This window comes from Pteronotus mesoamericanus, unplaced genomic scaffold, assembly GCF_021234165.1.
Source record: "Pteronotus mesoamericanus isolate MK-2021 breed Mesoamerican mustached bat unplaced genomic scaffold, CSHL_Meso_final contig_291, whole genome shotgun sequence".
NCBI lineage: Eukaryota > Metazoa > Chordata > Mammalia > Chiroptera > Mormoopidae > Pteronotus > Pteronotus mesoamericanus.
This window is the reverse complement of record NW_026555124.1, coordinates 5,762,777-5,775,484: the sequence shown is the minus strand read 5'-3', so window position 1 is coordinate 5,775,484 and position 12,708 is coordinate 5,762,777. Positions and strand designations below refer to the sequence as shown.

At 38.6% G+C, this 12,708-nt stretch overlaps 1 protein-coding gene across 1 annotated transcript in view; it reads left to right on the top strand.

Moving 5' to 3' along the window:
- The window catches only part of ACYP2 (acylphosphatase 2), a 129,563-nt gene extending 117,418 nt beyond the window's left edge, over positions 1-12,145 (top strand). The window contains exon 4 of the mRNA XM_054575445.1: positions 12,001-12,145. Coding sequence (XP_054431420.1) covers positions 12,001-12,115 — 115 coding nt within the window. The 3' untranslated portion in view covers positions 12,116-12,145. The remainder of the gene's footprint in view (positions 1-12,000) is intronic.
- Positions 12,146-12,708: the final 563 nt, after the last annotated feature.

Here is a 12,708-nt window from a genome sequence, read left to right as displayed (position 1 = left end):
TTAAAACCAACAAGAACAACAACGGTGGGAGATAAAATACAGCCAGAAACAGGGCTTTTAAAAAAGTCTAAAATAATGACCTCTGTTCAGGGTGGGTCATACTTTGGCTCTAAACTATCAGCTAATGGCATCATCCCAAAAACTCAATTTGCTTATGAGCATTTTGGGAGCAGGTGGAAGGGGTCAGGGTGAGGGGTGGAAAATATAGGGGAGCCTGGCCAACTGCTTTTCTTTCGGCTTCATGCAGGAGCAGATTTTGACATATTTGGAATAGAAAACAGCTTAGAATATGTGTCCTTAAAGCAATCTTTCTCAAATATTATTCTTCTGAGACAAGGTGCTCGTAAATATTGGAATCAGAATCCAGGCAGGCGTGGCTTGCCAAGAACGGAACCTTAAAGACATATAAAGCTGCTTAGTGTCTCTCCTCTCCCTCATTCTCAGACAGCTAAAAAGATTAATCTGTTCTTTCTGTCTCCATTCATTCACTTCCCCCTCACTCCTAAAATCATTTTAAATCTGGCTTCACCCTCACCACTTCACTGAAGCTGATCCTGCTAAGGTCCCCAAAGCACTTTTCAGTTCATGTTGTACTTGGATCTCAGCAGCACTTGGAACTTGACTGCTCTACCCTTAAAATACTCTGTGCCCTTAGTTTTTCTAATGCTATGCTTGGTGGTCCTCTCCCTGTTCTCTGATGACTCTTTCTACCTGTCCCCTGTCTGCTTCTGCTTTTCCACCTGACCCTTCACGGTTGATGTTCCTTGAGACTTCTGTTCTGGGGCTGAAAGAATTTGAGATCTGATAGTCCATAAATGTGTTGCTATGATACAAACCAGCAAAAAACATTTTTAATCTTCTGTATACCATAGTGTAGAATTTCAAAAAGTTCTGGTAAAGTGAATAATAACAGTGGTAGACAAGGTACATTGTCTTGCTTAGCCTCTGTTCCAAGCTCTTCCTGGTACCTTTCCTTCTCTGCAGACTCTGGAGAGCTAGAAACTGTTTTCCTGATTCCCTTGCAGCTAGAGTTTCAAATGTGGTTTAGGTTTCTCTACTCAGAAGTCTTCCTGTGAAATTTGTAACTGAGGTGGAGAGAGAAGCAGCAGTGCTTGAGTCATCACTTTGCTGGCAGGAGGATCTAGCAGACATCATGGGGCTCTGGAGCTAACAACGCTGGTGGGGGCTTCTTGATGCCCGGACTGCAGTCAGGGTAGTGTGTTCATAAATGCAGTGATTTAGGGGGCAGCCTCCTGATTCCCAGCAGTTCCCCTATGCACCTATCAGAAAAAAATTGCCTAAGGCTCGCCAATAGAGATTACTGAGTATACTTCAGGGAACTTCTGGGTATTGTCTAGTGGAACTTCCAGGAATTTTCAGATTCTATATGGATGTACTGCATCTATTAGCAAGTTGAGTTTAGCATTCCTAAGTGTATGTATGTATACACATATGTGTGTGTGACTCTAAATTCTCCTCTGAACCAGACATAATGTCCTCTAGGTTCCCTTAGTAGTTAATGCATTGAATTAAAATCTTTGACACATGTCATATTTGCATGAGAATCAGTTTTAACATTTGATACATTAGCAGCCAATTCTACAGAGTTACTCCAACAGGACCACTATAAATCTGTTCTCCCAGCCATTCCAGTGATTTTGTAAGGACCTAATTCCGTATATTAAATTCCATTTTAAAATAGCTAGGGTGGTTTTCATTACCTGCACTCTGACTGATACAATTGCTAAAAATTATTGAGTGTTTACTATTTTCTAGATAGTGTTAAGCACTTTACACAGATGGTCTCATTTAATCTTCAAAACAACTCTAGGTGATAGGCAACATACCTCCGTTTTATAGGTGAGGCCCTGAGTTTAAGCAACTTGCCCATGATGACCAGTTAAGAAGTGGTAGGTAGATACACATCCAAGCTGAATGATCCCACAGTGCACTTACATTACCACTGTGCCAACATATAATGTCTTTCTACTTTGTAAACATAACATAGAGAAGAGTGTATCTGTCACTTTGTTGATGGAAACTGGGGTGGCAGAAAAGCTGGAGGCTTCAATCATGCCTTCACATCTTCTGCCTTCTCTGCTCCCAGGCTCTTTGATTCATTGGGCTGGGTCTCAGAATCCTGGGCGTAACTCATGCCTGGGGCAGCTCTTCTAGGCTCTCTCTCAAGTGAGGTTAACAACACGCCATTTCCCACCTCCGCTGGTGCTCCACTAAGACCAAGAGGTATCGCTAGTGGAACTGCACTACATGTGTGTGACTTGAAGGGTCACAGAGCTTGCAAAACAGGCTGCTTCACCAAGTTAGGCAAAGGCAGAGAATAATTACACTGTAATAACTGATCTTAAGGACCGACTGTGTGTTAGACATATTAGGCAATTTGCATACACTCTCTTTAATGCTTTCAATAATTCAGCGAGGTGAATATTATTATCCCCATCTTAGAGATGAGGAATCTGGTCTCAGGTTAGATATGGATGCCCTGGAATTCCTTGATAATCATTGAACTCTTCATTAATCATGGGCTATATATCTGACAGGAATTTTAGACATATTCAAATCCCATTAAAATGCTTATCTTGATTAAAAAAAAGTATATGGTATTATTTGCTAACATGTAACTGAAAAAGGAAATTTGCTAAAGAAAGGAGAATAGAAAAAATATTATATACAACTCTTCCATTATTAATGCTAGTTTGAAAGCTTGATATGGGCAGGCAGCTCAATATTGTCCAGCATGCACCACATTAGCTTTTAATTCATTAGCTGTCTTTTTCTACTGTCTGCTTTCTTGCTACGCTCTACATTTTATACTGGTGCTACAGAGATATCGAAAAGGATTTATGCTGCCCCACTTCAGTCCCAGGAAATAGAACTGCAATGAATTATTAATAGTGGCTTTCTAGTGCTTTAATTTCACCTCTTTGTTTCAGAGAAGGATATTAGTTCAATGGAATATTTTATATTGCCTCGAGAGCTTACTACATTTTGTAGGAAACACTGACTGACTTACAGAAAAGACAGCCCTATGTTGATTTCCACTTCTACATATGATGGATTCTCCATGTATTCCACTCCCAATAAGCTTGCTCAGGGATGGATTAATAGGGCAGTTTCCAACCAAGCTCTTCAGAATCTTTGGGATTCCCTCGAGTACCAGAGGTGCTCGAGGTACAGCTGGGGAAAATTCTGCTCTGCTGCCTCCAACCATTCCCTTGCTTCAGAGAAGCACTTCACTTCCACTATAAGCATTAAGCTTTCGTGTAAGATTATGTTGGAAGAAAGATTTTTTTTTTTTTTAAAAAAGCTTTAAAACCCTGAATTAATATAAAAAATATAGCCCTAGCTGGTGTGACTCAGTTGATTGAGTGCCGGCCTGTGAACCAAAGGGTCGTCAGTTTGATTCCCAGTGTAGGGCACATGCCTGGGTTGCAGGCCAGGTCCCTGGCAGAGGGTGTGTAAAATGCAACCACACACTGATGTTTCTCTCCCTTTCCCTTTCTAAAATAAATAAAATCTTTTTTTAAAAATCCTATTAAAAAACACAACATGTAATAGTAGGTATTTGTACATCTTTGGGATAGTAAGAAAAGTGTCTAAGGCTTTTTATGTGATTATCACAATATGTCTGAGCATATACAACCAACAGTGCACTGAACTTGACTGAGCGGGCAGCATGTCTTGTGACGGTGGACTTGACCCCCCTCTAGTGTTATAATACCCTGAACTCTGGGGAACTCTGTTACCATGCTTTTCTTATAATAAGTAAACTCACAATCACAAGAAATACAGTAAAATTTGGGGGCTGGCAAAAATAAATGAACCAATTCTACAAGTAAACTTGGTTCACATGCTTATAGTCAGGTGGTGAGGTCAGATCTATAGGCCTCCAACTTCCTTTAAGAGAATGAATTAGTCATCACTATTAACAATCCCCTATGACATAACACAAGTAAAATATTTTCTATAATAAGAGCAACTATTTCTTTACCTTTTTGAAGAGTGTAAAACAAAAACCAGAAGGGTTTTGTTTCGTATGAGGTAAAATCAGAGTTAAAAGGTCGTGCTCAGGGTTCTTCCTCCCATACCTAGGAGCTGTATACCAGAAGAAGGCAGGCAAGTGATAAAGATTCATTCATTCAGTATGTATTTATTGAATGCCCACTATCGCTGGGCAGAGTGATAGATGTTGAGGATAAAGACTGAATAAGACTCCAACCCTGCCTTCTTAGAATTTTATTCTGATGTGCAGCAGGCACATAGTGCATACGTAAACAGCAATTATAGAATGTGATAATTCCCATGATGCACACAACAGGTTGAGGGTGGGGCCCTCTTTAGATAGGGGGAGTCTAAGAAGGGCCTGTGGGAGGGCAGAAACCTAAGTGCAATTTTGAAGCCACAGCTGGCCTCTTTGCCGGCTGCCAGGGCCGTAAGTGAGTACGGTACTTGATAGCTAAATGTGTGCCGTCTGTGCCAAGGAACTAGAATGCTGTGAGGAGCCTGAGGGGACCAATATAGTTGGTGCCTGCCTGAATAGGAGCAGAAAAACACTGCACAGTTAATTTATTATACACATAGATTTTTCCTTGGTTATTTAACATTTAGCAGCTTGTTCATTTCTTTGTTTACTCATTCTTTAATGCAAAGATGGCCTGAAGAATACTTCAAAGTATTATGTGCAAGATCATTGTCCTTTAGCATTGTATAAAAAATTGTTTTCACAGCTGTGTAGAATCCTCATCAAACATGTAAGAAATGCATCCATAATGAAATTCCCTCTTACATTATTACTGTATAATTGGAAAAGGCAATATGATTTTGGTAAGGGAATTACATAGACTTTATAAAAATTGGTTTAATTTTCAAAATCTCTACATAAGACATTTAAAATATATTAAAGGGAGACCATGGTTATCAAGTAACATGACATCTGTCAATAGAATTTTCTAATTTATATTCTTATTAATTTTTATTAGTTGAACTTTCTTATTTTTTTACAGCGTAACAGATTTGATGAATAAACTTGGTTCACATGTTTATATACAGGTGGTGAGGTCAGACCTGTAGGCCTCCAACTTCCTTTACGAGGATGAATATAGTCATTACTTGTGTATGTCATAGGGAATTGTCACTTAGGTTTCATAAGTAAAAATACCTGGAAGATACATGCACACAAAGCAGATTCAGATTTACAGCATAAATACTAGACTTCAGTCTCTTTTAAGCAAATATATTGGGTTGACCAGAAAGTCTGTAACATTTTTTCAAAACAATGGTTCTAGTAGTGCTTACTGGTCTTTAACTTCATTCAAAACAATTTTGTTAGATTGTATTGTGACAGCTGTCATATCAGCGTGCATTTTTTAAAAAAATTATCAAAATTGGTGAATTTTTGTGCAGCCATTTTAACTTTAAAGATGGAAGAAGATACACAACATTTTCAGCATATTATGCTTTAGTCAGCATATTATGCTTTATTATTTCAAGAAGATAAAAACGCAACTGAAATGCAAATAAAAAGGTTTGTACAGAAAGAAGATGCTGTGACTGATCGAACGTGTCAAAAGTGGTTTACAAAGTTTCCTGGCACCATTGACATTTTGGCCAAATAATTCTTTGCTGTGGGGCTGTCTTATGCATTGGAAGATGCTTAGCAGCACCCCGGCCTCTACTCACTAGAAGCCAATAGTGGAAGATAGCCAACATACTCAAAGTATCCAAATCAATAAAGGTATTGGTGAAAATGAAAAATGTCATTTATTTTACAGAAAAAACTAAACATACCTTTTGGCCAACTCAATAATTCACCCATCTATCTAACCATCCATTCACTATCTACTGAGTCTACTAAATGAATTTGTAAAATATGCTGGAGCCAGAGTGGAGTATTACAGTCACACTGGCTGACCCCTTGGCTGGGTGAACACTGTTAATGTTGCTTTCTCTGAATAATTACTGTGGCAATTCTCTGAAAAACATGTAAGTAGTCAACATGTGCTTAGATAGCCTAAAATAAAGAGCAATTTGAAATTATCCAGGCAACGTGATAATAATTAACTTATAGGATGAATTGACTTACAGGATGAATTCAGGAAAAATACAAAAAGTGGTTTACCTAGGAGCCCCAAAGAAAAGAGAAACTATTATACTACTAAGAAAATTCAGTAAGGCATCTGTTTACAATATAAGAGATCAGTAGTCTCCCTATATAACAGTTTAAGAACATAACGATTAAAATGTATTTTGTTCAACGTAGCAAGAAAAATAGAGTATATCTAAGTATAAACTTATCAAGAAATATTTAGGACCTGAATTAAGCGAAGTACATAATTTTAATAAGGAGCATAAAGACTTAAATTGTTACTCTTGATGACAAGATTAAATATTAGAATGTCAGATCTCTCTGAATTATATTAAGATTCAAAAGGGGATTTGAAGGGATTGGACAAAATTATGCCAAAATCAGGTAGACTGTCTAGGACAAACAAGGATATTTAGAAATGGAAGACTAATGAGATAGGGTAGCAGTATAGAAACTACTGGACATTAAAATGTATTATAAGGCTATAGTAATTAAAATAGTTGGGTACTAGTTTATGAATTAACCAAAGATATCATTGGAGCCTAATAGAATGTCTAGAAAGATACACATATATACAGATTTAGTATATGGTAATACTTGCGCTGGTGAAAATACCTTGTCATTCAAAATTAAAACATCTTTTTCATAAATACAATCACATTTCAGATGGCTTAAGAGTTTATAATATAAAGGATAAAGCCATACTTTCAGTTAAAGATGTTACCATTTTGAATACATGCATTCATCTGCTTCCTCCTAAACTCCACCTAAGTATGAGTAACATGGATTTTTTAAAAAACAGTTTAAACATCCCCAATAACAAAGAATGGGAAAGAAAGCTACAGCAACAAAACTTCAGAAATTATAAAGCAGATGAGCTAGTGGTAATGCAGACCTGAATTGTAAGCCTTGGGCGGGTGGAAGCAGAGAAATGGCCCATTTAACACAGTGGATTCCCCCCGACCCCACCACACACTGCACAGGCAAATGGAAGTGGGTAGAAAGATGGGGTTAAAAATGGGAGGACTGATTCAAGATCTGTTTAATGAGCAGTTCTCCCCCAGCCCCACACTGGGGAACAGCTATCCCTCATGCCCAGGCAGAGCTGGTGTTTCATGTTTTGGAGAGGTCTTCTAGGCACAACTGAAAAAAAAAGCTATTGTGCTGAAAACGAAGGGAATTCAGTGAAGGCTACACACTGAATGTTGAGAACTCAACCTTCTTCCCAGAGTCCCAGAAAACACGAAGCCAGATTCATACACTCCAGGCAGGATATTGGATGTGTCTTCCCCGGAGGATCTGAGCAGTCCAAGAGAAAAGATATAAAAATACCAAAATCAGAGGCTCCCCAATGAAATGGTTCATTCAACTCACCCTAATAAACATAAGACCACAGCTGTGTAGCTGGCCAAAGTGAAGTCCATTCCACAGGAGGATCCTGCATTCCATTGCTCACTCCAGGAAACATCTGAGTGAATTCTTCAGTCTGCCCCTCAGGTGGACTGTCCTTATGGAGAAGCCTTTGGCTCAGACATTGACCCCTTCCCCCACCAGCATGGACCACACTTGCAGGACAGGCCTCTAAGGAAGCGCATGGCAAGCCCGGCAGGCAGGCATGTTCGCAGCCCCCTGGCCTTCCAGTCTCACCTTCAGGGCCCTCATTGCTCTTTATTAATTCTTTCCTTTCAGTCAACATTTGTTAACTCCTGTGGCAATTATTAGCATCCTTTTCACATTCTTTAATCCCTCAACTCTACCTCCATCTCCCTTATCTTCAGTAAATTATCTTACCTCCTATTTTACTCAGAAAATGGAGGTCATCTCATGTGAAGCCCTCTTCATATGCAAATTGCTTTCCAATTATTTTTGCCCCATCGCCTTCACTTCTGTACAGATTAGGCGTGTCCTGTTTCTTCCAGCCTGTCCTGGGGCCTTGTCACACCAATAACCTTTGCTTTGTCTTGCATCTTCAATTCATTCCCTTCCCCCACTTGTGAGAACATGTGCAGTGGACACTGTGATGTGCACTCATTCCCTTTCAGGGCTGAAGGGTTTCTTCCCCAGACGCTGGGAGCGCTGCTGGAATGCAGCCCTCCGTTCGGAATGGCCTCAGCAGAGGGAAGTCAGCTCACTAAAGGGCACACCTATTTCTCCGGGCACCTTTTCTCTATTGACTGGCTCATGTGGGGATATGCAGACCCAGCCCTTTCACCTCAACTCTGGACAACGTTGAAGGGCATTCCAGCTTCAGGGCTCCTTTCTGTTGGCTCGGGTCCAAATGGAGACTGCACCTCTGCCCAGCTTCTCCTTTTCTTGCCTCCCACAGTTACCCCAAGAGCGCTCCCTGAGAGCTAGTCTCCATCTCAGAGGCTGTACCCCAGGGTACCCTCTCTGTGACAGAAGGTCTGTATATTATGGACATTTAAAATTTTACAGTTGCTCTTCTAAGAACTGCACAAATTTGCATTCCTGTCAACAATGCAGAAAAGTGCCCCACACCCTAATTGCCCACTAGGTATTATCAAACTTTCAAATCCTCGCTATTTCCTAAGTAACAGGCAGTGGCTCCTTGCTTTATTCGTATTTTTAAAATTATGAGTGAGGATATTTTCACATATTTGTTGGCCCTTTATATTTCTTTCCCTTTTATCGGCTTATGTTTTTATCCATTTTTCTATTGGATGGCCATCTTTTATATATTGATGTTTAAGTGCTCTTCGCATAGTGAGAAAATTACAAATAAGTTTTTCAGTTTTCTCTTTGTTTTGGCTCTGCTTAAGACATTTTTTGACCACTTAAAAGTTTCACATTTTTAATTAGTTAATGTTATCTATATTCTTCCTGTGCTTCTTGGTGTCCTGTCATGTTTAAATTACCATTCCCCATTCTAAGATTTGGAAAATTCAATAGCATTTTCTTTAAAACTTCGCTCAGATGTCATTGCTATCACAAAGAAATCCCTGAGTACCTTGGCCAGAAGTTAGCCCCCAATTCCTCCCCCCTTTATATAAAAATCACATTGTACATCACATTCTGCCTTACAATTACAGTTATTTTCATTATTCTCTAAACTCTTCTAGTAGATTGTAAGTAACTGAGGGAAGAAACTCCAGTATCTAGAATATGCCTTGCATATAATGACACTTAAATATATATATGTGATTGAATTAACTTGTCTTTTTGATTATGTGGTTCTTTTTTACACTAAGGGTGAGTGTGTGTGTGCGCGTGCGCACGCGCGCACGCGCGCGTATCCAATCCTAACTAATTAGATATAAATTTGTGTGAAAATTTGTGACCAGTTCTTTTTTGCTTAGAAGAACTGTTCTGCCATCTCCAGATCTGAGCCACACCTGTCGAGGACTAACTGCAAGAGCAGCACCTGAAGACTGGAGTCTAAGGGCTTGCCAGGTGACTGGTGGCCAGAACACTCCTAAGTGAGCAGGCAGGTCAGGCAAGATAGTTCCTAGCACCAAGGGTGGCATGTGGGGAGCCAAAGCACAAAGTGGCCCTCCCCCAACACACCTACACATACCACACACAGAGTATAAATGGGGCTGAATGACCTAATACCATGACCATTCTGCCCCCACTAGTGGCATAGATTCCGCCTTGGCCATAGGTCTGTCTGGGGAGGTTCTTGATGGTGTTGAAGACCAGCTAAGGTAGGTAGTCAGGCTCTCAACTAGTTAAAAACATTGAGTGATCAGCTTGGATGGACAAGCCCACTGCAGCTCCTATGCCCACTATCCATTACTGATTCCATTTCCTCTTTTTCCTTCTCACTTGAGCCCATTCAGATATGGCTTTCAATCCACCAAAACTGCTCTTGTCAAGGCCATCAGTGAACTCTGGTGGTCAGTGCTTGGTCCTCACCTTACTTGACCTGCGAGCAGCAGCGCTGACCTGCCTGATGCCCCCCTCCCAGTCCCCAGAAGGCTTCATTTGACTCCCAGGGCAGGGCACGACGCTGACCCAGCTTTTTTCCTGCCTCACTGGATGCTTTCCTCTCCTCATTTGCTTGTCCTTCCTCTTCCTTCTGAGCTCTTAACACAGGGTAGATCTAAGGTATAGTCCTTGGACTGCTTTCCTTTTCTGTCTGTATTCATTTTCTTGGTGATCCCATACAATCTTATGGCTTTCAGTTCTATCTGCCAACAAATTCCGAATTTTATCGCCTCTCTCCAGACCCATAGATCCAACCGCGTAGTCAATATCTCATCTAGCTGTCTAATAGACATCTCAGACTTACCATTCCAAACCTGAACTCCTGCCCTTCCCCACATCTGCTCTTCTCACAGCCTCTCCATTTCCGTAATTGACAGCACCAACCAAGTCGTTTTTCAAACCAGTAACCCTGATGTCATCCTTTAGTCCTGTCTTTCTCACCACAATCTGTCAGCAGACCTTTTGACTATACCTTCAAAGTACACCCAGAATCTGATCACTCGTCATCGCCACCACTGCTAAACCAATACCCTAGTTACTTAACTCTCCTGTGCGTCTCTTTCCCTGTCAGTAATTTAAGGGTAATAATGGATTACAACTTACAGGGTTAATGTGTGGACTAAAGGAAATAGTTTATGTAAAGAACATAGCACAGTGCTGAGCAGGTGGTTCACAATCAATGTTAGCTTCTGTTATTTCTGGCTTTTCTAGAAGGTTTTAAGGAGATTTGACTTGTAAAACTGAAATCATCAGCCCCTTTTCATAATAACTAAATTTTATTCTTCAACACATGCAATTTCCAGTTTTTAAGATTTCAGTTAAATGAATTAAAGAAAATAAAATGTGCTACTGCGTTCATGATGTAGCTTCCAAAACATAAGGGAAAAATTCACCTTTCCCAGTAAAACTGTTACAAATAAGAACCAAAGAAAGTATTACATAGCACAATGGCAATTTGAAGTATTAGAATTCTTGCCTAGCAATAATTTTCAGCTAATCAGACAACTTTAGCCTAGAAAATATTTTAAATTCAAGGTTATATGAGATTGTTAATATGACATTTCACAGCTTACAGTAGTTTCACAACCTGAACTTTGGGGATATGAGGAAAGTCATGGAATGTTTCTACAAAAGGTGGGATAACTGCCCTCACGTATATAAACCGGCCTCATGTTATTAACCTGTAGTCCCATTTAATCTGTCATCCCGACTAATTATCTGAGTTGTCAACTATAATACAATAAGCCTTAATTATATAGGAAGCATCTTGGGTAAGTACCCAAATACATAAATTAGACTCATGGATATCTCTAGTAAATGAAGAAAAATCATTGCACCATATAAGCAGAAAAATAGTTTCAGAACATTTGTCCTATTAATGCACCCCATTTGCTAATATATGGTAAGAAAAGGTTTTTGAATAGATAAGAAAAAATGTTCATCTAATTTTAATGTTTATGAAACGTCACATTTATTCTTTATTCTTTCATTCATTCTCTTTCCTCCCTCTCATCCCCCTACCCTCCCTTTCTCCCTCTCCCCCCATATATATATATCACCTACCATGTCTACCATGTGCTGGGTAATAAGAAAAAACAATGGTGAATTATTTTGTAAAAAATAAAATATAAAAATATTGTAAAAATATTTTAATCCTTTTCTCTATCTCAAGAACTAGGTAAATAATGGCCTTGGATGTTTTAAGAGGGGTGAAATAACTTCAAAAACACTAGAATACTGTGTTTAACTTGTTATTAACTTTAGTTTATCCATATTATATAGCAAACACTGGCATCCTGATATATATGTGGTATATATAATATAAAAAATTATATTTTACATTATATGCAAAAGTTACTTAGTAAAAGTAAACTCCCATGTGGGATCATTTTAGCTAGTCTGTATATACTTTACATGCTCACTTTTATTTATCTGTTTATTTTTTGTAGGAAGTCCTGGCTGAGCAAGGTTGGAAGTCCTAGTTCTCGCATTGACCGCACGGACTTCTCTAATGAAAAAACCATCTCTAAACTTGAATATTCTAATTTTAGTATTCGATACTAATAGAAATAAAAATTAATGTTCATAACACAATAGACAGTATATATTCTTAGGTCTATGCATTAGGATAGTAGTAGCAGAGTAGAGTAAAAAAAGGGACTCTGTTCTGAAAGCTACAACATTATATGTATTACTAAAATGTCTGACATTGAAATAGATTCATTCAACTGAAATAGTTTCATTCACCTATGTTTTTAACAAGCAAAATATAGTATCCTAAAGTAAACAATGTCATTACAAAATATTTAATATTAATATTTAATTTAAACTTGTTTCGTGGAAACTAATTCTAATGAATGTTAAGCATACATGTTATTTGGCTAGGCTAGACATAAAATAATAAAATTAACCATTTAAAAATTATTTTAGGTACTGTTGTCTGAATTGAATACTAAAACCTTCCAGATAAAGATTTGCTATTAAAGTTAGTAATTTTAATTACTCAAAAAAAACCTGGTAATTAGATATAAATGTATATAATGATCAGTATAATCATAAAATAATATCAATAAAGACTTAAATTTTTAAATTCTGATTGAGAACATGATTTAGCCCTTGGGTTGGAGCTCCTTAATGCATTCTGTGAACTCTGTTGT